Source organism: Toxotes jaculatrix, chromosome 20 (genome assembly GCF_017976425.1).
Source record: "Toxotes jaculatrix isolate fToxJac2 chromosome 20, fToxJac2.pri, whole genome shotgun sequence".
Taxonomy (NCBI): domain Eukaryota; kingdom Metazoa; phylum Chordata; class Actinopteri; family Toxotidae; genus Toxotes; species Toxotes jaculatrix.
In genome coordinates, this window is record NC_054413.1 from 1,819,277 (window position 1) to 1,844,996 (window position 25,720).

Here is a 25,720-nt window from a genome sequence, read left to right on the forward strand (position 1 = left end):
AGGCATCGTGGCGTCGTGAGGTAATTCTCAAACAGTTTGTCAGCCGGTTAAATGAAAGCAGAAGCATTTCATTCCAGTTTAGTGTTTGTGTGAACATGTTTAAAGCGTGTTGTGCTTACATGAAGGCGTGTGTGCTGCAGACCGGTCCTGGTTTCTGTTCGTAGCACTGTTGGATTTGCCCTTTTATCTTAGAGACACCACCGAAACAGCAGGGATACTGTACAACTGTGACAGAACAACACACACACACAGGGAGAGACACTGTCACTATTCAGAAATAACATTATTTTTTACTGATCAGTATATTAAGCATCACACACTGAAAGGTGTGTAAGTGTGTGTGTTCAAAGTAAAATACCATAGAAACGATCTGTACCTGCTGATGCAGAGCAGAGCATCAGAGCACCCAGGGTGAGCAGAATAATCCAGCGGCTGACGGAGAGAGGCGCCCACATCTTCAAACGCTGCACGGCTGTGAACAGCTTCGTTCGTCGTTCAGTCACTGACTGCTCGACTCGCCGAAGTCGAACACTGAGCGAAGCGCAGAGGTGTTACCTTATATACTGCAGGTTCACGCAAAAAAAAAATAGGAACCACAGTTATTATGGGCAGTGCTCGTGGCTTTATATGAATTATTCTGAGGGAATGACCTTTCATGTTATCAACACACTCATGTCCTTATATTTTCAGGTTTGTTGTGTATCTCGTATCAGGGTTCATCCTCTTGCGCAAGAAGTTCAGCGGTGTGATGAAAGATTTTTGAGTATGTGGACACCCCACATGCTTGTGGCTTTAAATGAATTATTCTGAGGGCTGAGACCTCTGTTACGTATCTTTCCACGTTTCTTTCTTCCCTTGTTTCTTGTTGATTCTCATCTTCCCACTATCAAATGAATAAGCTCCCAAAAGTAATTAAAATGAGATGAAATGATGGATTTTTTTTTTCTGCAAGTCCCCAGACTGTAAGTAGCCAAAGCCGTCTTCTTTAAAGTGTTCATGCAATATCAGGCTATGGCACCAACCGCAATTCACCACATTTGTGTAATTCCTCAATTAAATCCTCATTCCTACAGTAAATCCCCTCTGCACTGCCAGAAAAAGTTAAAAAAAAAAAACACCCACACAATCAGAGGGATCACATTTGAAGCCTTTTAATATCATTTATTTTTGGGCTCACACACAAACAAAAGAACAACATGCCACAAACGTCTGTTTTGAACCAAGTAGGAAAAAAAAATGGAAATATTTCGGTAAAAGCAAGAAATAGCAAATGAGTAGAAAATTTTTCTGCTGCGACATTTTTGCTTTTTCACATCATCATCAACCAGATGTGATTCAGATGTGTTTGGAAGTGCTGATCACTGAAGTACAGTTTAATTTTCCCTGTGGTGAAGAAAGAAGAAAGTTCAGTCAGACAGAAAAGTCTATGAAATTCATTTGTTAATTTCCTGTTGTTCATTAAATGTATTTTTAGCCTTTTCAAGTATCTTTGTAAGTCAGGTCAGGTTATATATTTTACTCTTGGTTTGATCATATTTGTACTTTAGCTCATTAGAAATTCACAGTGACTGCAAGTGAAGTTCAACAAAAATTCTAACTGTGAAAAGTCTTTAGAAACTGAAACCCTGAGAGATCAGGAATAATTCTGAGAATCCAGACACCAGTTATTTCTGCATGTTTGTAATGTTTGGTTCTCACCGCATCTATCTTCTCTTTGAGCCACGGCACAGTTGGGTTGATACAAGGCAGCCATTTGTCGCGGTATGTTTTAATCCTGGAGTCGAGAAACAAGGAAAAAAACATAAGGATTGGACATTTTTATAGCATCTGTTAATTAATATTAATCCCACAGTGTTTTTTTTTAACATTACACTGAGAGAGTACAGCCCCAGTTTACCCCCAAGGCCATGAGCAGCTTTGCACAGAAAGAGGAACCAGTGTTGTCGTGAGCAACGTTTCTAGAGAGACCCACACATGCTGAAGGTGGTGCAGTTTGCTAATCGTGTCCATAAATGTTCATGTTCACTGTGTGAGGCGTGTCCGTGTTCTTCATCTTCACTGGTGATGCTGCCTTTTCTGTGGTTTACTGTGACATGACATTCACATTTTACTGATGTTATCATCCAAACTGAGAAGCAGCGAGTTCCAGTGCTGCTGTTACTGGTTACTGGTTACTGGCGATCGATTAGTGGATCATTAGAAAGTTAATCAGCAGCTCTTGTGATAATCGCTTGAACATTTATTTTTAAGGAAAAGATTTGTGAGTCAAACATTTATCATTTCCAAAATATTCCTGTGCAACCAGATTAAAACCAAATGAAGGTAAAGTTTGGAGCCTGTTGTGCGTACGTGTAGGCTTGTTTGCTGCAGCCCGTTTGTGGTCCCTGTTCGTAACACTCTTTAATTTTCCGTGGTGTCTTCAGGTGTTGAGTTTCATAACAGCAGCTCATGTGCACGTGGCTGCTCACTGTGACAGAAAAACACACACGAAGAGAAAGGGAGAGACACTGTCGTTATTCAGAAATAACCTTGTTTGATTTTTATTTATCAGAATAGTAAGAAACACCACGCAATATTGGAGTGACACAAAAAGAAAATAAAAAATATATATTTAAACAAAATAAATGGATAAAAGGAAACGGTAATATACCATAGGAATGATCTGTACCTGCTGATGCAGAGCAGAGCACCACAACACCCAGGGTGAGCAGAATAATCCAGCGGCTGATACAGAGAGGCGTCCACATCTTCAAACGCTGCACGGCTCCAAAACCGAGTCTGGATCTCAGCTTCGTTCGTCGTTCAGTCACTAACTTCTCGACTCGCCGAAGTCGAACAGTGAGCGATACACAGAGGTGTAACTTTACATACTGCAGGTTCACGCAAAAAAAAGAGGAACCACAGTTTTCATGCGCAACAATGTTATCAACACACACACACGTCGTTTTATGTTCAGGTTTGTGAATCTCGTACCAGAGTTCATCCTCTTGTGCATCAAGTTCAATAGTGTGATTATAGACAGTTTTTACCACAAAGTATGTGGGTGCGCAAAGATACTGATGTACAGTACGATGATTCCCACCTGGAAAGTTTGTGTCACTTTACCCGTTCGACATGAATTCAAACAAAGTTATTTTTACTCTTATTATTTCTAATTCTGTAATGCAGTGTCTATTCTATTTATATTCTGATTCTGAATTTATATTCAAATTATATTTCTATTATATTTCTATTTAAATTAATCTATTTGTATTAGGTTTTTTTTTTTTTTTTTTTTAATCTGCTGTTCACTGAGTCAGCACAGAAATCCCCGTTCCTACAGTGAATCCCCTCCTCACTGTACTGTCAGACAAAACCAGACACAGCATCGGTAAAAAACAAAAACAAAACGAGTCAGTTTTATTTTAACTCATTTTATTTCAGTTGTTTATTATTTTTTATAAATCTGTCATGGTTTACTTTTGGTTCCTCTACCATGTGTATAATGACAGCTGATTTTGAAGCTATAGAAAACTGAATACAAAAATAATTTAAATTTTAAATAAATTTTAAATAGATATTCATGTAAAAGGAATAAAATAAATTAGCAGAAAATGTTCCAGGTAGCTGCTTCGCTGGGACGTTTGTGTCACACCTCATCAACTCTCAGGGCCTCATCAATAATAATTAGAATAATAATAATAATAATAATAATAATACATCAAATTTGTATAGCGCTTCTCCAGGTGCTCAAAAACCCTGGACAATGGAAGCAGCAGTAAACAACAATGATAACAGTAATTTCAGTGACACAAGTGGTGGAGAGATGATGTGGTTGAAGGGAATGCCAGGTTTAACTGGTGGATGTTGTGCTGGGATTTGAAGTTGGGTAGTAAGTCTGAGTTTCTGATGTGCTGAGGGAGAGAGTTCCAGAGGGCTGGGACGGTGACGGCGAAGGCGTAGCCTTCGTTCTCCAGGGTTCATCCGACGACAGATCTGGAGGGCAGTCTAGCACTCCCTGCAACATAGAAGAGAGGGAATAGGTTAAAAGAGAGAGAGAACGGGAAAGGTGCAATTAGATGAGTCCATTAAATTCAGGAAGTACTTGACAAAATGTTGTAACGATAATTTCACTGTTTATTTATATCTTCTTCTAGTGTTTGTCTTCCCACCTGAGCACCAACCAGTGGGAGTCGCTACGACGTGATCTTCCACCAGCTACACACTCGCAAACATGGGTGAGTATTTTACACCACCGACATGTTTTGTTTTTGTTTTTTTATTTTTACAATTTTTTCAATTAAAACACGGAGCTACAGCACTGCTGTTGTTTCCAATCTAAATCTGCAAACATTTACAGCTGCCAGATAAGTTTTAATGCTTTATTTGTGTCTGTATTTGTACTTTGTTTGGTCCAAACCTTAATGTGACAGTTCTTATTTTGTTGTGTGTGTTTATAGTTTTGGGTTATAAAAATTCACATTGCGTCGTCGTAAGTAAATGCAAACAATTTTGGTTCTCCAGACCTTAAAGATTAGCAGGATATGATGAGCAGTTTCTGGTATTTAACAAACCCAGACTTCATTTCCAGAAATGCGTTTTGTGACTGAGTAGGAAATCGTTTTAATGGCCACTTCTCACCTTCTCTATCTTGTCTAGAAGCCATTGAGAAGTTGCATTGATGCACCTCCATCCACGATTCTTGGTTTTAATCCTAGAAACAGGAAACAGACACAGAACAATTAGACACATCAGAGGAGTGGAGAGGTCGTTGCATAGTGGAGTTCTTGTTTGGATGGAAACATTCAGATCTGGGTGAGCATGTTAAATTCATGCCGTGCTTACAGGAAGGCGTGGACGTTACAGTCCTCCCGTGGTTTCTGTTCGTAACACTCTTTAATCGGGGGCCTGCTGTTGCTGACTTTGTAACAGCAGGGTAAATTTACACCTGAAAAAAAAGAGTCCACTGCAAAACCAGACCATCACACACACACACACACAAAAGAGAGAGAGAGATGGTGTCATTCAGCGCTGTCACTCGTTCTTTAGTCATCAGCATAGTAAGAATGACCTTTCACACACTGGTAGATACCCATGAACTATGATTACTTCTAGATGCGCTTTAGTCACAGTTATAGTTCCCCTAAATTAATTCCTCGGTTTTTAGTTCAAGTAAAATTATGTGATTCATACTGAGCCTCATAATTCATTTAAGTTATAAAGAAAAGCAGCAAATCTTTTTCCATTTCAGCTTGAAAAACGACCGAAATGATTCATAAATTACTAAAAATAGTTTCCCATTAATATTCAGTCGATCGGCAAATTGACTAATTGATCATTTCAGCTCTATAGTTTTCATTGTTGCAGGCAGCCGTTGTATGTCAGATTAAACAGTAGTAAACGTTGGGTCTTGAGTTGAGTGTTACCTTGTGAGACGGAGACGAGCATCAGAACAGCCAGGCTGGGCAGAAAAATCCAGCGGCTGACGGAGAGAGGCGTCCACATCTTCAAACGCGAGTCTGGATCTCAGCTGTGAACAGCTTCGTCGTTCGGTCGCTCACTGCTTCAAAGTCTGATAATGAGTGAACCGGTGAGCTGTGGTCTTATATACAGTTGGCCTCACGCAGAAAGAGGAACGATCCTTATTATTCACACGTTTGTGGGATGGAAATAACCACGCTGCACTGATGACAGGACAGGAGGCAAAAACTCACACACACAAATTCCAAGGTGGAGGAATCTGTTATGTCTATATAAGCTCAGATTGGTTGTGATGTTGAACGGGGGGCGTGATGCAGCGGTTTCTGTGCGTTACTGATACCTGATGTTCACTCTTCACTGATGCATCCAGACTGAACTGCAGTGGCTTCACAAGCAGAAGAATAAACAGTATTTCGACCGCCATCGCCCTCTGATGCATATTTACAGATGAAGTTTGAGTTCGAACATTTCTTGGAGGCAAAGTTGTCCTTTTCCTTATGTGGTCGTATCAGATAAGAGATGGATTCGAGGACAAACAGCAGGCCTAAACATTTATATTTCTCCAATAGATCAAGGCAGAGGAATATTTTGAGTTTCAGGGGCTGAATATGATTTGTGAGAGAGAGATAATGAGTTAAATTGATTTTCTTTTTTTATGTGTCACTCTTTTCAGCTCTCTTTTCTAAACCTACAGAAGCAACATTAACTTTCTGGGAGCTGCCCAGTTCAACCAGTGGACGGCTGTTGCTGGCCACCAAGCTGATGGAGTTTATGTTTATTCCGTCACAGACGTGTGTACTGCTGAACATTATCTGACAGTTACATAACTTAATTTAAAATTCTCAAGGCTTTTAAATTCCATCATGGAGAATTTTACTAAAATATGTAACGTAACTGATTATAGTTTGGTGCAGACAGCACTGGTTCAGTTTCTTCTAAATTAAAGGGCAGCACTCGAATCAGTGGGATTAATTGGGTTAAAATGTGGCCCTAAATTTGTGTCAGAGTTAAATAACTAAACATTTTAAAAGCTGTCAGTAATCCACTAGTCATTTCTGATAAATCATTAGAGCCAAGTTTGACCTCTGTTTTTATTCAGCATTTCAACTGTAAAAAATTACAATCAAAACTAGATATTATTTCCAGGACCAGTGATTAACACCTGTTCCTGCTAATTGAGAGCCATGACGTCATTGCCATAGCTGATTATTACTTATTTCAGTGGGCAGGATGTGAGAATAGCTCAAGTTATCTTCATATTATGTGAAAGAAACAAAAGGGGAATCTCCCAAACTCATGGGCCTGCTCAGACACAGTAAGAATAACTCACAGACTGACCAACGGACTATTTTTAGCCTCCACTGTTACCATAATAATCTCCAAAAACAGTCATGAATGCATGACGCACAGCCCCAAACTCCAAAAAGAGGAATTACTCAGACACATGGAATGTAGCTGCAGCAGAAATATTCACACTACGTTTCTGTGCCTTTGAAATTATGTGACTGTGCGTGTAACAAAGTAGTTTCAACTCCGGGAAATGGAGCTGGGCTGTTACAGTGGATTTAAAACACGTGCACTTTAAAAATATTTTAATATATTCTTGCTTTTCTGCGGCAATCAAAACTTTGTAGACAAAGTTGGCTGCAAGAAAAGTACAGATGTGACAAATACTTGTTTTTGATCGTTTCAAACTGTCTCGATTCATATTTCCTCAAACACCACCACTGATTTTTTTTATGCTATGAGAAAAGTGAATCATAAAAAGTAAATCTAATTTTCTTTGTAGCTTTCTGCTTGTTAAATAAGACTGCAAACTGGAGGAAACAGATAGCTGGGCTCTGTCATTTTTGCTTGAAAATGAGGAAAACAATTTTTTTTTTTTTTAAACTTGGTTGCCAATTAATAATCTTCAGCTAAAATCGAATGCAAAAACAACATACAGTTGAAATTGTGAGGTATTTTTATCCTCAACAACCCTAAAAGTGGAAAGTCCCAGCTGGTCAGTAGCCTCATGCCTCCATGTGTGATCGGAGTAGACAAAGAAGCAAAAAGAAACGGGAGGGGGGAGACAAAGATAACGACAAGGCAGATGTGTTGGTGGATGTTGTCAGTGTGATTACATCGTAGTGTGTCAACTTTCCTGTCTGTGAATCTTTGCAGGTATTTTTACATACAAACTCGCCAAAGACACCCACGATGAGTCCTCTCTTTCAGTTTTTCCCCCCTCCTTCGTTCACCCTTGTTCTCAGACAACACCTCATCGCATTTTCTTTGAACTGCGTTACGTTATCGCTGCGCATGCAAGTGCATGAACAGGGCCTCGTGACCACTAATAGGCACTGAGGTCATGACGACTGCAATCTTTCTTGGAATTGAAGGGGTTTTAATGGCGTGCACAGGAGTTTACGGTCTACAGTTGCATGTACGTTAAATGTGTTTGCTTTTTAACGATGACTGTGGATAGTTGAGGTATTTTTTGACCAAGTTTGACTGTTTTAAGCAAAAAAACGAGAAAATTATATTAAAATGAAATGAATTTAGTATTTTCCATCAGTTAAAGACCATAACACATCATGCAAGGAGATTCGACGTACAATAAAAGCACTTGAACAATTAAAGAAATAGATAAGACATGTTATCATGGCTTACTGGTACACTTGAACAGAACACAGTGATTGTTGTTAGTAACACCTGTGTTTTCCCTACTGTGACTATATCTGTGGCTAAAAATGCCTTTGTGCTGCGACTTGACACATAAATAGTAATCCCTTACAGAATTAACTTTTTTAACCACTGTGGGGTTACAAATGCTAGTTTTAGTTTATAAATTAAGCTGTAAGTAAACAGGGTAACCATAGCTGTGAGTAACATGTCAACTTTAAGTTACCCCATAGTTAATGTGTCATGCTCTGCCCACATAAACTTAACATAACACCAAAACAGTAGAGTTGTTGTGGTGATCAATCATCAAACATGAACATAAATATAACTTCTTTCATTACATTGCAAAAAAGAGTTCAGTCCTCTGTCCCATGCTCTACAAATATAATCAGCCACACTATGGGTTAGGTATTGTATAGGTAAATTAAGGAAATTGTCCAACATTGTGTAACTGTTATAATTATCTAAGGAGCAGTCACATAGCAAAATCTTTTCAAATTTTATTTTTTTGTCTTTCTTATTTTGTATTCTAATTTAAAATCTAAATTGAAGACCCATAATTGCTTTAAATCTATTGTTTGTTGTTTTTTTTAACGTTTACTTTATTACTCTCCTTAATCCAAAACAAAAATCCTTTGCATTTTTAATCAATTTATCATGTTTTATTTTTCTCAAGTTTAACTACTAAAGGAACTGTTCCATTACTTTAATTAAGAACTTAATAAAAATGAAGCCACAAAAATCAGCTTTAAAACTGTATACAATTACATACATACATATTACTGAATTCCCAGATGGTATTTATGTAAAAGCAATAAATTTTATCCTACATAAGCATAAAATGTTAAAATACAATTTACTTGTTGTATTATGCTGTTTTCATTCAGCAAATTGTCATCACTGAAACATTCATCGTGTTTCACAGAGAAAAAAAACTCCAAACTTAGATTCATGACTCATAAAAACTTAAACTTGTGTGCCACTAACCACTGAGGAACAGATTTAACTTTAATTCCTATCTGACATTGAGCAAGTCCAGTTCAGTGAAAACAGTTACTGAGGGATTTCTCATATATTACGTTGATAATATGAGAAATCACTCAGTCACTGGTAATAACTTATAATAACTTTTTGTACCATTACACAATCACTTGTGTACACACCAGTGCACACTGTATTAATGTAATACAGTGTGCACTGGAATTTATGAATGGAAACTGATTGTGTAATTGTACAAAAATTTTAACTAGTGGTTATAGTGACTTACACTTAATTATTTTAACAACAACAATGGTTAAAAACAAACAGCTGCACTGTTTCTTTAAAGTTCTTAACAACTTTGTTTGTGTAATGTTAGTTTAATTAGCTAAAGTAAATTTAAGAAATCCAGGCCTGTGCTGAATCTAGTAAATACCACGTCAACATCAATCAAATAATGTTTCACTCATATACATCAATTAATATTTAAAGATTATTTTACAATTAATCAGTTAATTATTTTGTTTACAGAATGTGAGAAAATAGTGAAAACCACAATCAAAAATTCGCAAAGTCCGAAATGAGTTGGTTTATTTAGTTTTATAAATAAATAAATAAATAGATGGCTTAATAAAATAAATATCTCTCTCTCACACTTTGTTAACGTTCCATAGTTTTTAAATGAACCGCGTTGACTGTGTTCTCGCGAGATTTGACAAACAGCGCCCCCTTGTTTGTATGTGGAAAATCGACGGGAGGTATGAGGAATGCTCCGGGGCTAACGATAGCAAGGTACACGAATAGGGATTTAATTCATTTTTGGTCTTCACTGACACTCTGGAGGTTTACGAAAAGCTGCAGGGGGAGGTATAATTTTGTCAGCACTCTCGTTTTTCCTACTACATTCCCACCGAGGCGAGCAGCGAGAGCGAGAGAGCCCCGCTAATCCCGAGAACTGGGAAGCGGCCTGCTTTTGTAGCCGGCTTCCCGGTCCAGCTTAGGCGGCTAGCACTGTCACCAGAGCCCGGTGCTTCCCCTTGCATTTTTTTCTCTGCCCTGAGAGAAGCGTCGGAGCTTCGAAGTTATTTTTGTTTTACTAACCGAAGCCCCTCTTTCATCTATTCCTATCCACATTGGCGCGCAGCTGTCGTTGTTTCTCGCCAAAGGGGACCATTTCAAGCCGGGGCGGCCTGTTTTGTTTTCGAGCCGCCATGAATTTCCGCGAACAATAACACAGCCGTAACGAGCCTGCTGGGGCTGCACTGCTGAGCGAAGTAGGAGACACGGATGCCTTGGCGTGGGATATTAAATGCATCGTGTGATACCAGCTCTGGGCCGACGTGAAACCCCGGGACGAGCATGCATGTGGACTATGGAATATCGTGGGGAAAAGCATTGCAGACCGGAGCACTTTGTCACGAAAGCCCCCGTTTGAATTTCGGAGCTGCTCTTGCTAGCTAACCAGCTGTAAGTAACGTTAAAAGGCCACTGGTGGAGGAAAGGGCGCCACACGATGCTTTGTCTAATCATAACTCGCGGATTGTATGGAAACAAACCGAGCCGGCTTGGATAAACCGACGTTTTTATGCATGGTTGGCCTTCTTGTGAATGCACTTACAGTCGCTCTCATCAGAAGCAGCAGTACTTTCATGGTTGGGACACATTGAGGATGGATTGGATGTGACTGGGGATGAGTAACTCTGTGCACAGACTGCTGTATATGTGGGATTTACCGACGGGGAACTGAAACCGTTATATCCATCTATGCTCTCTTCAAAGCCACCAGACTCCCTTGACAAAAACATTAATTTTACCTCACAGTACACGGGAGTTGCGGCTAGTTTGTGTTATTGCTTGGCTTTGGTGTTTTAACGTATCGATACATCTTAACGGACCGGACCGGACTGGAGCCCCGGGCCAGGCAGCTGAGATGAACCCGGTGAATGCGACCTCTCTCTACGTTTCCGCGAGCCGTTCGGTGCTGCAGTGCGACCCCCGAGACCCCCGGGCCCTCGCGGAGCTCTGCAAGCTGCTGCCGTTTTTCCGCCAGTCCCTGTCCTGCTTGGTCTGCGGTAAGAGTTTGTTTTTCTAATTTAACATTTTTTTAAATCAAATTTTATCATGTGCCTCTGTGTGATTTGAGAAAGATTTTCGGTAACGTGCGTTGTTGTCAGCTGTGCGCGCAGTGGGAGCGAGCCTTTAAATTATGCTACTGTCACGGACAGTCGGAAATATCTGAATCGGCACTCATAATTACTGAAGAACTAAGTGATCGAACTACTGTGGAGAGAAAACGAGCAGTTTTCTGTGTAAGCAGTTTTGAGTTACTTGTACTTGACTTCTTGGTTTTTGTACAGTATTGTCCTTAAACTGCTCTTTAATGTAATAAAGTTTATACTGTGCTTTTCATATATGAAAATATCTTCAGAAAAATGATAAATTACAGTGTGACATAACGTGAAAGCCCCATAATGTAATGTATATGAATGCATAGTCAATGTGAATTATGGGTCATAGTCAGTGAATGTTTCCAGGTGAGGCTTGCAGAGAATATCGCCTGATAACTTTAAGACTTAATGCGCGTAGCCTTTGCTTTTTGCATGCGTCTAAGTAGTGTTTATAAAACCTGAAACCGGAGAGTCCGAGGCGCAGTGAATGCATCATAATTCACGGCTACACCCATCATGACACACCCCCCTCTGTGTGTTGTTTGGCAGCATCGGGGCGTTTCTCTGTTGATCGTGTTGAATAGCGGTCCCTCCACATACTGGATGTTGTGCATCTAATCTCTTCATTCCTTAATTCATTGAAAAAGTAAAAATTTATGGACACAATTAAAGAAAAAGAAGGAATTAGGGAAAAAAGCTGGGAAGTTTGACTTCTTTAGGAAATTATTTAGTTTTCAGCCTTTAGGTACACCTTTTAAATGCCAATAGCTGCAGTTGTACAATATAAAATTGGCTGCAGTTGGAGCTTTTCAGCGGTTAGTTTGCTTGTGTTATATTGTAAATAAGCTTCAGCTTTGATTTTTTTCGGCCATATATTTAATGCATGGTTCTCTCTTCTCATACATAATGCAGTAACTCCCTTGACCTTAGTGAGTGGATATACTGTGCTTTGTTTTTCATGTTGTTTTTGTGGCTCTACAGAGAAAGCTTTTTTTGCAAGTTGTCAGTAAATAGATGGATATATGGATTTGAATTATTTATATTTTATTTCATATTTCCCTGGCTTTCCCTGTGAGCTGAAGGTGATATATATACTTAGAAAGAACCTGCTTCTGCACTGTGTAAATAATAGATCAGTGTGAAAGCAGTCCATGCATTGTGTTAAATATAGACTTTCTGCAGATGTGTGGGATTTATCAGAGAGGCAGTACAGAGCGTGTAAGGTCGGTTGTTTCTTATGAATGGACCTTCATCCTTTTTTTCCTATCTGCAGCTGCACTCCCTAGTGATCAGCGTTGCTAAGGAAGCTCCTCTCAAAGAGCAGTTGTCATCCAGTCTGACGAGTTGCCAGGCACCGCTCAGGTTTTCGAATATATATCGGTTTAGGAAGATTCTGAAATACAGCAAACAAGGAAGCAATGGTTTGTAAATCCTAACTAAAAACTTGAACGTAGTTTATCAGGAGCATGGACCTGCTGAGACGCTTAGATAAGAATGTTGCTGTATTTACTTTGACAGGCTGTGCTGTGTTTTTTTTTCTGGATCCTGTGAATTAATCATCAGTGTGAAGTGATCTGCACTATTCCTGTGAAACATGTGATGTATTAATGTTTTCCGTATCCGCTCCCTCTCCTCTGCAGGTAACCTGCTGCAGGACCCCATCGCTCCCACCGACTCGTCATGTCAGCATTACGTCTGTCGAGGCTGTAAGGGTCAGAGGATGCAGCTGAAGCCGTCCTGTAGTTGGTGTAAGGACTATTCCCGCTTTGAGGAGAACAGGCAGCTCTCTTTGCTTGTTCACTGTTACAGGAAGCTATGTCTCTACATCACCCAGTCGCCACTTGCCCCGCACATAGCCAGCGCAGCCAGCGACTCGCCAGATCTCCAGGCCATCCTCAGTGAAGGCCTCACGTTGGCTGAGAGCGAGCCAGAGGCGGAGGATATTTCAGATTCGGTCGGGCTGTCACAAACAGCCTCCACCTCCAACGTGGTCCAGCCCAACGAAGCTCCTACGAAGGAGCTCAAGGGAGAGGAGCCGAGCCCCGTGAGCATTAATGGGCTTCATGATTGTAACGGCCTGGTCAGTTCGGACACTCTCCAACCCATCACCATAGACACAGGTGGAGGTGTTGCAAAGCAGGAGAACTTTTCGGAGGAGATCCCGGTGTGTGTGAGCGTCACGGGGACTGGGGAGGCAGGGCTTTGTGACATCAGCACTTTCGGGGATGACCTGAAACACGGCGGGGGGCCGTTGTTGTTGAGTGTTGAGGAGGTGCTCAGGACTCTGGAGACGGACGCTGACCCTGACCCCACACCGGAGCCCAACCCCCAGTCAGACTGCCCTCCCTCTGTACCCCACTCTAGCCTCAATGGGCCTCACTGCCCGTCTGGCTCGGACTCCTCCCGTCTCATCCCCTCCCTCCCCCCAGAGAACAGCCCTCGCCCCCTCCAGCCTCACCCGCAGCCCTCCTTGCAGCCTCCCCATCAGCCCTCCACAGTTATCCCATGTGTCCCCCCTCGGTGCCACCGCAAGCGTTCCCGCTCAGAAAGCGACAGTGAGAAGGTGCAACCCCTCCCCATCTCCAGCCTCTTACGAGGCCCTCCCCTCGGTGCCAACAGCTCCCCCCACCACCCCAACCCTGGTGCCACCACCAAACAGGAGCCTAAATTTCCTGCAGCCACGCCACACCCCCACCTGGCTCCGGTGCCTAATGGCGGCCCCCCTAAAGTGGGCAAGGCTGTGCTCGTCTCCAACAAGGCACTGAAAAAGACTGTGGAGCATCATGGGGCCGCCAAGAAGGCTTATACCAAGGCAAGGCAAGGGGCCCCCAAGCCCCGCGCACAGCCCCGTGACCGGGTTCCCCCCCACCCCCATGCACACCCCCTGACACACCCACCCAGCCCCTCGAAGCCACTGTATAAGAAACCTGTGGAGAAGAAGGGCTGCAAGTGTGGCCGAGCTACACAGAACCCCTCTGTGTTGACCTGTAGGGGGCAGCGCTGCCCCTGCTACTCCAACCGCAAGGTGAGACCCTGCACTCACGCCCCCACACACCTATTTAAATGCCTACCAACATATATACTAACAAACTGAGTTTCCCATCTGGAGCTTGCTTCCTGGTCAGGTAGACTTTGTTTTGGAGTTTGAGCCTATAACCTGTTCTGTTGATGAAACAATCTGTTTAACCTTTAACCTTTCAGTTGTGGGGTAGTCTTTATAACCACTGGAGGATCTCTTTTGTTGTCACTATTTAAGCCCATTTGGTTATTGTTGTTTTTCTTAGGCGTGTCTGGACTGCATCTGCCGCGGCTGCCAAAACTCCTACATGGCCAACGGAGAGAAGAAGCTGGAGGCGTTCGCCGTACCAGAGAAAGCTCTGGAACAAACCCGACTCACGCTGGGGATCAACCTCACCAGTATCACTGCTGCGGCTCTCCGCAGCCCGGCCACCAGCTCCCCTGGCAACACCCTCCTCAACGTCACGGCGGCCACAGGGGCGCCCGTCACGGCCACCTTCCTGTCGGGGGCGGGGCACGACAACAGGGGCTTTGACGATTCACTGGAGATGCGGTTTGACTGTTGAGGTCCCGCCCCTCCTCCGGTCAGTCGTCACGCACATTCCCCCCGCCCCGCCATCTGGGCGTTATCCATCGGGTCGTGCCAGGGACCTGCAGTGGCGGAGCCAGAACAAGGCAGCTACAGTGACAGGCGGTAGTGAGGGTCACCAGCTGAAGCTGAGGGGTCGCCCTCCGTCCATCGCCTGAAACTGCACCATGCTTGTGGTCTTGCATTCAGATGCAGCGTGGAAGAGAAGAAGGAAAAGAAAGAGGAGATGTAGCGTTACTGTATGTGCAGAGATTTCATTTCAGTGGGGATAGTTTCTTTTTTTGTTTTCTTCTCTACTATGGGTAATGTGTGTAGAGCATGTTGTGTAGCTAAGTCGGGAGCGTTGACCTTCGTCACACGCCTGTGTGTGTGTGTGTGTGTGTGCGTGCGTGTGTGTGTGCATGTGAGTGTGTATGTATGAGGGCCAGAGTTTTGTTTGGAGGTGAACCTTATTAGCAGGAACGGAGACATCATCATCACCATCATCATCATCATCAGAGACTGGTGTAATTTATATAAAAGAAGGAACTTTTTGTACATGGACTTACCAGTTTCCATTTAAGAAGACATTTTATGATATATTTTATAAGTTACGTTTAAAGCAATGGAAGCCAGTGCAGGGGCAGACCTGCGTTCATCCCGGATGTTTTCACACAGGTAAACGGTCGCCTGTATTTTGTAGTGTAGACGACCAGAAATCAAATACACTGGCCACACGATACAAACCTGAAGGTAAAAATGAAATGATCCGATCTCTGATATCTTACGCTGCGAGAACCAGGATGTGAATTTAACACCACCAGCCAAATGTGGGTTTTGATTTTGCTTGTTGAATGTTTTATGCGCTGTGACGTCTAAACATCATGCCAAGATGTTGTTGCATATAAAGAAAAAACTTATATTTAATTGGTTAAAAGGTGAATTTTGTAGTTAACCAACCAGTGTGGCTGAAGGAAGACTGAACTAAAGTCTATGGTTTGCTGTTGAATATATCGAGGTTGCGAGAGAACCTGTTAATCATTTGTGTGTTCTTGTATTAAGCACTTTTCCCACTTTTTTCCACTGGCCACACGCATCGTAAAACCACCACGTTTCTGACCTGTTCTTACCTGTGTTAAAACCTCTGGTTGGGTGCAGGCCCCGCACGCTGATTTTCACAAGTTTTTGGTTTCTGAAAGCTACACACATGCTGCTAAATACCACAAAGGACTCAAGAAGGAGAGCACACCTGTTTTCCTTGTCTTTTGTTCAGTTTTTTTTGTTTGTTTGTTTTTAATGAGTTTTGTTAACAACATTTGCAGTATTTATTGGACGTCTCCTAACACAGGTTACACGTTGGGCTTCTGTTTCGCCTACTCTGCCTGTTAAGTCTGTCGATCCAGTCTGGACTGTTTCTGTCTCGGTTAAGTTGCTGTCTTCTCCTTAGTGTTAGTTTCTGGTGTCTCCAAACTTTTTTTTTTTGTTTTTTTTGTTCTCCCTCGGGGCATTTAAATACCTGTAATATAACTGTAACATATTTCCACAAAAAAGAACGAAAATCAAAAACTTAGAAAGTATTGTGTGATTATTTGTTTACCTCCTGCTGTTGTCTGAAGCCTCTGCCATTTGTTGTTGGTTGTTCCTGCACTGCCACAGATAAACCACTAGATGGCAGCGCTGAGCTTCATGTTGCAGTAGTTAATACTCACCAACAGGGGGCAGAACACCCCTGTAAATGTCCAGTAATCTACACCAAACCTCATCAGGAGGGCTGATCTAAGGTGGGCCTCGGCTGTGTTTGGCTCCTTGCAGCTACACTTCTTTTTTTTTTCTTTTTTTTTTTTTTTTATGACTCAGCTCTGTCATTATAATCAGTGGTGTACCTCCATAACTGTAAGTAACTGCAATCAGAAAGTAAAATCTAGATCAGATGAAAGACTGATTTCCGTGATTTTGCGTTCTGATTTTGAGGAAGTCAGGTGGTTACGGGCGGGCTTCCCACTGCATCGCTGACTGTTTTCCAGCAATGCTTTATTTCACCAAACGTTTGCTATCTTGCCTTCTCCACAGTGAGTTTGCTTCTGTCATGCGACTTTCAGATCAGCATCGTCAGAATCAACCTCAGACACTTTGATGAAGGCAAGAAAGCTGCAGGTGTCCTGAAGCTGCGACCAAACACTCAGACGTTTTCACAGTGTCTTTATTTCACATATTTACATACAAAAACATTTTCGTATTTACATTCACATTAGTTTTGATCTACTTGGTAAAAAATAATTTTTTGTTGTTTTGTGATGATGTACAGTTTAATCTTTTTTTTTTTTTTTTCTTGTGCCTTTCAGGTTTTCACGCTCCAGCTGAGAAAGACGACTGACTGCAGGTGGACGTTTCCTGTTTTTCCACACGGAGGCCGAAGACAAGGTGCTGTCTGATTTCACACCAGCCATCACTCGTATCATCCACCTCACAGTCAGTCAGCTGAAAACCACAGGTTTCACAGAACGAAGGTCCTCAAACGTGGCACTGCTCAGGTAAACCGCCCCTCACACATTTTATCAAGGTTATTTATCAACTTTAACACATTTGATTCTGGAGTGTAAATTTCTTGCAGCCATTTTTTGTGAAAACCAAAACTAAAACAAACATTTAAAAAAGTCTATACATTCAGAGCAAAAACAAGAAATTAAGGGGAAAAAGTTGTGTATTTACATAAATGCTACAGTGAACGTTGCATTCATGTCATATTGGATAAAAACTGATGTTTGGTTTCTGAACTTTAATTGGAACTAATTACAAAAAAGCTTCTTTTGAATAATTTGCTGACTTTTGTTTGCTTTTCTCAAGTACAGCTGGATGCATCACTTAGTGTGTGTGTCTCTATAACTAAGTTCACTTGTCAGATTTTGTGTTGAACGCATTTTCACGGGTCGTATACTGCGACTCCATCAGCTGATTAAAAACCACAAGAAGTTAAGAGTGAACCTTCAAGCTCAAAGAGTTATATCCACATGCATCCAGCTTTTCCTTCAGTCAGATGTCACTGATCATTGGGCATCTGTGGATTTGCTGCAGTTTTTACTACAATTCCTTACACCACATGGAAAACAGCAGATCTAAAAAAAAAAAAAAAAGCTTCTGCTGTTTGCATGCTGACGTGAACGATTGTTTTCCACATCTACGTTTAATCCAACATGACATGAATGCCCGAGGATACCAGCTGGCTGGGGAGCGTTTAACGCACCGTTTGGAGAACGTTTGCGATGGACGAGCCAACGTGCTGGAGGACTGACAGCAGAGGGAGAGACTGTGATGCTGCTGCCAGCAAAAACACGAGCAGCAGTGTTTCAGATTTGACTTCAAGCATTAAGCTGCGTCTCTGATCTTCTGACAGCATGCATGTCAACGTGAGCAACCTCTCTCCTAACTGTGTCTGAAAGGCCTTTAATGGAGTCCATGATTGGTGAACTGACATCTTACAGAAGGGAAATCAAGAGTTGATGAAGAGCTCCAGACCCCTTATTTCCAGGCCACTTAAAAAAAAAATATATCACACAATATTTACATCTTTACACAATCACTTAAAACGTGTGTGTGTGTGTGTGTGTGTGTGTGTGTGTGTGTGTGTCCTCAGATACTCGCTTCAGTTTCATACAAACATTTCTCTGAGGCAGTTTTTCTGTAAAGAAGAAAACTCTGAGCCTTTACCATAAAATGAATAACAGATCATGTAAGTAATGCATGGCAAACTGCTGTGACTTTACTTTCCTATAGGTGGCGGTGACTCAACAGCTCCACCCTGTGGATGACGTGGAGGTTGGCCAAAGGCGAGTTTGTGAATTTGCATTCTGGTCAGGGTATGTCATCTATGCTGTGCGACATTTCTATGATTGTTCCGAGAAAAAAAGCCGAAACGCTCCGAGTGATCAGAAGTCCTGTGGGTCGGAGGAGAAGGGCAACCGTGAACTAAACTGGTGCCTGTAGTGAGATGAAATCTGCCTCAGAGAAATGTTTGCGTAACTCTCTCTGCTGGTCACGCTAACCTTTACACAATCAAAGACAAATGTTTTTTAGAGATAAGTTCTCACACATACACACAGCCCTCGATCGAGTCCATGTCAGTCTTTTGTTTCGTCTCCATCCACAAAACCAGTGTTGTCAAATAGTTTCGGTTGTGATGCTGAACAACCCCGTGACTCCATGTTTCAGCTTTTCGTTACTGGGAGAAGTCGACAATCGACACAAACGTTATAAAACGCGATGGCGTGTGTTGACCTGCGATCCCGATTTTTTTAGCTGATTAGAAAAGCACCAAAGAAGCTGCTCTTCTCGTCCATGTCCACAGCGGAGGCGTTCGTCACAGTGACAAACAGACGGTCGCCGGCGCTGAGCGGGAACAGCCCCCCCTGGTGGGCGGAGTGCAGAGAGAACTGGGAGCCCCGGGACCAGCAGGAGGTCCGACTGGTCTTCATCAGCAGGATGGGAACCGGGTAGGAGCTCACCTGATGACGGCAGAAGACGAGGTGAGCGGGAGGCACACTCAGCGATCAGGCGTCATTCATTACTCAAACAAAGCAATAACTCAAGTCTCGCTCGAAGTTAATGTTGTTAAACGTTACGTCAGTAAATTTAGTCAAATTCAGATGCACACAAATTACTAACTGGGATTCTACATCCTTTATCGTTCATTCTCAGAATGGGAAAAGACCTTTTTATTTCCATTTCTCCCCAAACATCGAATGTACTTCAACTTTTTTTGTTCTCATGTGTCACTTTTATTACATTATTGTGAAATCTCCTGTTTAAACATCGTCATCGCAGTATTTCCTGCTTCTTACTTTTTTTCCCAACAGTTTTTAGCCTCACTGTGTTTTTATTTGTGGCACATGATGCTGACAAAGCAGGAGGAGACTGTGCTTGGATGTTTGCTGTGACTCACACTCACTGTCTGGATTCATGTTAGTCAGTTCACGTTTTATTGGTCACACTGTACAAGACACCGCCATCCTAACGTGAATCATCGCTCTGCGCTTTTCAGTGCAACAAGAACTAGAAGGGTAAAAATAAATTTGCAGGTGTGACACATAACCACGACATCGTCCTCTCGTACTCTGTGGTTGTCTCTCTGACTGACTGACTGATTAAAAAAAAAAAAAATAGCCGTCAAAACTTACTCAGTGTAAAATCATTAAAATGACTTCTCACCTTTTTATAGACATACTGCAGCAGGGGCCTCCCCCTGTCCCCCACCTCCTCGCCGTCCTCGCCCTCCTCCTCCAGGGAGTGGGTGTGTCTGAAGTAGGTCTGGGCGTAGACGTAGTAGAGCCCGGGCTGAGGCACCACCAGCTCCCCGTCCACCAGCTGGACGTCCTGGAGGAAGGCCAGCCCCTTCTGTCCCTCCCACCACGAGATCTTCTGACCCTGAACTCGACGCCCCGTCGCGACTGGAGCTGGAGAATTCAGAATGAAGTCAGTCAGAAACACAAAGGTGAGGGTCTGTTGCTGTCTCATAAGTTTGACGTGTTTCAGTTATTTCACTATTTTGTCTAAACATTAGTATTTTTTCCTCTTTTTTGTTTTTTTTTTCTTTTTCCTGGCAGAAACAAGCTTCCATAGTTTTGTAGTAACGTACTGAAGAAATGACACTTTTAAAAACATCTCTTTCACTTGGCATCATGACATGGTGACTAATGTTGACTAATCTGAAGAGTGGAGAAATCAGAAACGTTGCAGTCAGTCCCCTGCTCGCACTTTTATGTAGATGCAACATTTAAATCCTTTGACCTTCTTCAGGTAAAGTTTTCAGGTAAAGATTTTAAAACCAAACAGATGAGCTAGTTGCATTCAGACTCCACTGCCTGAGGTTATGTTTAACTCACCTCCTCCGTCTCGCTCCAGTTTGGGCACAAAGCTGCCGGTGACGTGGGCTGCCACTTTGGGGCGAGGCGAAGCCCTGTCCTCCATCACAAGTGAGGGCAGAACCCGAGACACTTCATCTAATGTGGAAATAACAAAAGAAAAAAGGTCCACGGACAAACAACACATCAACAAAGTCCTTTTTTTTATTGATTATTGATTGGTTTGTATGTAATGGTTTGGTTTTCTCACCTCTTACTGCCGAGGAAATCTGCCTCTGGTAACGCTGAGACAGAGACTGCAAGGAAAACAGAAGAATCCATTTATTACCATCGTACCTCACGTGAAAGTGTCCCCTGAGCAGTGGTTTAGAAAATGAATGACAAAAATAATGTGACGACCTTTCAGCTTCAGAAAACATGCGTAACATTTGCCAGAGGAGCCGTCAGCTCAGACCACATCAGCCATCCTTTGACTTTGGCCCCTGAAATTCCGCTGACACCGGGATCAGGAAGTTTGCTCCCGTGAATGAAAAGGAGCCTTCATGTTCAGGTCCAGTAACAGATCCTTCCCCGGTAATCGATCCCTCTCCCGCTTCCTCGTATTTTACATTCTTTTACCCAATTAATTGGCTCCAAAAGACGCAACTGCTGCCAAACTGATGATAATGATTTTCTTTGATTTCCTTCTGGATGTGTTTATGTGAGTTCAGTTTGTTTTAGGAAACGTGAAAGAAAAAAAAACAGACATGAAGAATAAAGTGGGGTTTTTTTTCATAATATTAAATGTTAATAACAATAAAAAACATGTGTCCCACTATTTCCTCATGACATACGAGAGGGAGGGCAGGACACATACGCACGAGCTAAAACAGCGTTAGACACAGTTGAGTTAAATGAAAAACACTCCACCTCACAGCATTAAACCTATCTGGATGTTTCCTCAGATTTATTTATCGTCCTCATAAGCAGCTTTAATTTTTTTTTTTTTAATTTAGCCCTACAGATCTGTCATTTCTGACGTTATTTCTAAAGTCCTGATCTCGAATTTAGAGCCACATCTTTTACTTCTCATCCTCGGCTCCTCGTCCGTGTCGACACTCATGGTGGCTCTGGACGTAAAGTCAGGGAATCGGCCATGTCAGTGCGATTCATCCTCTGGGGAACAAGAATGTCTTTGTAATATTTTGCAGTATCATGCAAGTATGAGTGAAAGCTGTTGGCTGGTTTAGGCTGACTGTTGTTTGGTTTGTTATCTCATGCTTTGGCTCTGCAGTTGTTAAACAATAACTGAATCGTTATCAGAATGTGAAGCGTTACAGGAAACGAGGTTTGATTCCACGGGCCCTGTAGATGCACGTTCACTGTGTCCTGAGATCAAAGCACAAACCGATGCTCTGGATCAAACTGTCCCAGCATTATGTTTATATTCTGAACTAAATTTAATCAGGCAGCTGAGCCCGAAAATACCCGACTTTTATTATTTAAGAGAGCAGCAGAGTCGGAGGAGGAGAAACAGGAGAAGGGAACAAAAACAAACAATACGTACAAATAGCAAATGAAGGAGTGTGTGTGTGTGTGTGTGTGTGTGAGAGAGAGAGAGAGAGAGAGAGAGAGCAGGGCAGGTGAATGCATTCCTGTGCTGATTAAACTGCACAGGATCACATCCAGCTATGAAGGAGCTCATTGTGCGTCTGCAGACAGTGATTTGGATCATTTCAGCATTTTCTTTCTCCTGCTGATGTTCAGAGCCCAGATCTGCAGGACAGGAAGCCCCTAATAATAATAATGATGATGATGATAATGACTTTGTGATCTGTTCGCTTTGCTGACAAGGACCTTTGTGTTCTCATAAGTTGCCGCCTCTCACATATTTTGGTATTTAGTTTAAAGTCAGAACCTGTGATGGACATCAAAGGGACATTAAAGTCTGAGGCTGGTGATTGTCCATAGTTTCATTATTGACAAGAAATCACATGAAAAGAAATCATCATCATCATCATCATCATCATCATCATCATAGTTTGACATCTCTGTCCTTACTCTCGTCTCTGTTCTAAATGAACACTTAGAAAACTACTCACAAATTTGCAGTTTCATTTTTTGGAAAAAAAAATTTCCACTGTTTTCATCAGTGGATGAATCCACATTTGGTCCTGTAGTGAGTATTTGGGCAGTGTGTGTGTGTGTGTCTGTGTGTGTGTATCTGTGTGGGACTGAGAATAACAAACTACAGTGTGTGTGTGTGTTGATGGTGATGAAGGAAGATGTCGCCCAGTGGATCTGTGTGGATCACTGATGTGTTTTTGGAAACAGTGACTCAGAGGATTAAGATATATGAGGCTCATCAGTTTATAGATTCACTGTTGGTTTAGCTTTTTTTTTTTTTTTACTATAGAACAACACCAGTTAAAGTTAAAGTTAAAAAGAAATCTCAGTCTTTTTGTTTTATTCCTCTTTCCTTGAGAAAACCAGTGACTCGATTTGGATGTTATCATCGAGGGAAAAGTCCCTGTTGTGAAAAGTATGATTACATAAGAGACACTGAAATAATAATGTCAATAAAGCTGCTTCATCATTTACTTTTTTGGCCTTTGCAGCTGAAGTGTGGGGGGATTAGTAATGTCTCCAAACTCCAGTGGGCGGGGAGATTTTGATCCAGTGCAGGCTGGGAGAAAACCCAGCTCTGAGCGCCAGAAATCTCAGCAGCTGGCCAAATAATCACTGAATCATTAACAGTGATCAACAAATACTGATACGCACGCATCATTTCATGCTGCAGGCAGGTGAAAACATGCTGGATGCTGGTTGTAAGTGAGAAGTACAGTCACAGTAATCAAAGCGGGATTTGTCACCTTCTCAATGAGCAGGTGAAGCTGCTGAGTGACCTGCCAGCACGGATCCCCTCGCACAGCCGTGATGCTCTGCAGGTCAGCGCCCGTCAAGCAAGAAACACTGCTCCTGGCAAACGTCTCCTTCATCTGCACAGAGCGACAACATTGAGAAGAACATGGAACAATTAGCGCGGACGTCTCTGTTCACCTCCGGTCAAACACGCCCGATGCAGGTATGGCTGGCTCTTTTTTCTTGTTTGTTTATCAGTAAAAAACTATAATATAAAATCTTCATTTTTTATGGCTTAATTGAGGAAATCTTGGAACCTGCGTCGACATGATTTCCTGGCATGTGTCTCCTTTCTTTGCTTCTTATCTATTTAGGTTTCATTTCTCCATATGCTGCTGCTGCATCTCGCCTGGATTAATGATTAATTTCTGTAAACACAGACTGAGGGTTGACTTGGACTGAGTCCAGGTAACCAAAGGACTCTGGCTTCACCAAAACAAGCAGGGTTAGTTAAACACACACACACAAACACACACACGCACACACACACGCAGCTGTGTTAAAATCGTCCTGATAATCACAGATAAACAGAAAAATAGCTGCAGTCCACCTCTGCAGCTCTGCACTTCCTTGTCCTCTCTGAGTCTGTGTGTGTAAATTCAGAGAAAATGAAGGTGTGTGCATGAAGCTGACTGATTTTAATGAGAGAACAACATGCACAAGATGTGTGGCCTGGTTTGTGCTCCGGAGCGCAGCGGCAGAACCGACGAGTTCACACCGTTTCTGCAAAAACTGTCAACACTTGCGCACTAAATGTTACAGTAATCACAGCGACGTGTTCAAGGTCAACAAGTCTACATTTTTATGCGTCTGCATCAAAAACCCGTCCCACTCCGCGCCCGCCTCGCGGTGCGCACTGCATGGCGATGCGTAAAAGCCTCCGCGCGCCCGGCCCCGGTTCGTCGGTCCGAACCTTTACTTTTTCTTACCGAGTTGAGAGCCGTGGTGAAGTGCAGCACGGTGATGGTGACAACCACGGTCTGTAGCAAGACCGCCAGCAGCAGCAGGACCCCGAGCTTCGGACCGGAGCCCGTCATAACGACAGACCGCCGTCCGGTACCCGACCAGCGCCGTCCCGTCCCGTTCCCAGACTTCCAGAACAAGAACAATGGCAGAGCTGACTCCTTAACTTCTACCCTCCCCGTCCCCTGCACAGAGGAGGAGGAGGAGGAGAAGGAGGAGGCGGGGCCGACCCGACCTGAGGAACAAGAGCTTTCTCCCTCTTTGAATTTGTCCTGGAGACATTATTGTTTCATTTCTGCGCTGGAAAAACACAGATAGCCTTCTATAGTTTATTGTGAGCGCTCATATCATAACCGTAGATCTTTGTTCCGAGCTTCACTGCGAGAAAAACACCTTTTACATCAGAATGTGATCAGAGATAGTGTTTTCAGACATGCCCAGAGTGGCACAGCAGCTGGATTTTGGCACGTAGATGACTTTTATTACGAAGTTAAAGAGTCTAAAGTCACTAAAACTAATGTTTTAATCACTTATATTTAATCTCCATGACATAAATTTATACTGGTTTAGCTTATATAACTAAAGGGTCTTTTAAGGGGAAAAGCTATCTTCAAAGACCTTGGCTAACCTGGTTTATATGCAACACGCAGCCAAGACCTCAGGTCGTTAAAATGAATAAAACAGTGAAAAAGCGATATTCCTGGCATTTCTTCCCACTGTTTTATCTGCTGTGGCTCCAGATCTCTTCACCTTTCATCTAAACATAAATCGTACATCCATCATGTTTCAATCTGAGGTGAGGTGTGTAAGAAAAAAAAGGCTTTTAAGGACACAAATGGATTAAAACCATAGTTTTACTCCGTAAATATAATTGTCTGTGATTTTATATCAGTGATTGGAGATGGAAATATATTTTCTTGGGTGATGGTTAACTTTGCATAACAGAGACATGATGTTCTATGATGCTGTGTAACAGTACATACTACATGTTATAGAGTTTATAACATGGCCTCTGTCTCTTCGGTATTTTCTGGCTGTATCGGGCCAGTGTCGACGCTGTTTTAAATCATTACATTACATGACGTTCTTTTGGCAAATGCTATGAACTGGACTGATTTATGGCAGATTTGGAATTTATATGACTT

At 42.3% G+C, this 25,720-nt stretch overlaps 2 protein-coding genes and 1 long non-coding RNA gene across 5 annotated transcripts in view; 2 read left to right on the forward strand and 1 right to left on the reverse strand.

Annotated features, from left to right (window-relative positions):
* The first annotated feature begins 8 nt into the window (after positions 1–8).
* LOC121200393 (E3 ubiquitin-protein ligase MSL2-like) lies at positions 9–16,408 on the forward strand. The gene is made up of 5 exons (XM_041065672.1): positions 9–20; positions 4,137–4,217; positions 11,013–11,174; positions 12,911–14,295; positions 14,555–16,408. The coding sequence occupies exons 2-5, from the start codon at positions 4,214–4,216 to the stop codon at positions 14,852–14,854; spliced, it is 1,851 nt and encodes a 616-aa protein (XP_040921606.1). The 5' UTR covers positions 9–20; positions 4,137–4,213; the 3' UTR covers positions 14,855–16,408.
* Positions 4,071–25,219, reverse strand: LOC121200434 (tumor necrosis factor ligand superfamily member 10-like). Of its 2 annotated transcripts, XR_005896531.1 has the most exons (8): positions 24,542–25,219; positions 23,564–23,689; positions 20,962–21,007; positions 20,733–20,849; positions 20,059–20,303; positions 17,741–19,355; positions 12,444–12,446; positions 4,071–4,083 (listed from the first exon to the last, which is right to left on the reverse strand). XR_005896531.1 is itself a non-coding variant. In XM_041065754.1 (6 exons), exons 1-6 carry the CDS (start codon positions 24,647–24,649, stop codon positions 19,146–19,148), a joined length of 852 nt encoding a protein of 283 aa, XP_040921688.1. In that variant the 5' UTR covers positions 24,650–25,219; the 3' UTR covers positions 17,188–19,145. The 2 variants fall into 2 exon arrangements, 1 of the variants encoding a protein (XP_040921688.1); XM_041065754.1 differs by lacking the exons at positions 4,071–4,083; positions 12,444–12,446 and having other exon boundaries at positions 17,188–19,355.
* The window catches only part of LOC121200465, a 12,217-nt gene continuing 10,130 nt past the window's right edge, over positions 23,634–25,720 (forward strand). For both annotated transcript variants that reach the window (XR_005896534.1, XR_005896535.1), the window contains exons 1-2: positions 23,634–23,775; positions 23,927–24,057. This is a non-coding gene — a long non-coding RNA (uncharacterized LOC121200465). The remainder of the gene's footprint in view (positions 23,776–23,926; positions 24,058–25,720) is intronic.

Bases quoted from the DNA above. Each gene is read 5' to 3' on its own strand.
- LOC121200393 (XM_041065672.1), top strand. The intron at 11,175-12,910 runs GTAAGAGTTTGT...TCTCCTCTGCAG, and splicing joins CCTGTCCTGCTTGGTCTGCG to GTAACCTGCTGCAGGACCCC. The intron at 14,296-14,554 runs GTGAGACCCTGC...TGTTTTTCTTAG, and splicing joins CCTGCTACTCCAACCGCAAG to GCGTGTCTGGACTGCATCTG.
- LOC121200434 (XM_041065754.1), bottom strand. From the start codon at position 24,649: ATGACGGGCTCCGGTCCGAAGCTCGGGGTCCTGCTGCTGCTGGCGGTC. The intron at 21,008-23,563 runs GTGACAAATCCC...TTTTCCTTGCAG, and splicing joins TTCACCTGCTCATTGAGAAG to TCTCTGTCTCAGCGTTACCA. The intron at 20,304-20,732 runs GTGAGTTAAACA...TGAATTCTCCAG, and splicing joins ACTGGAGCGAGACGGAGGAG to CTCCAGTCGCGACGGGGCGT.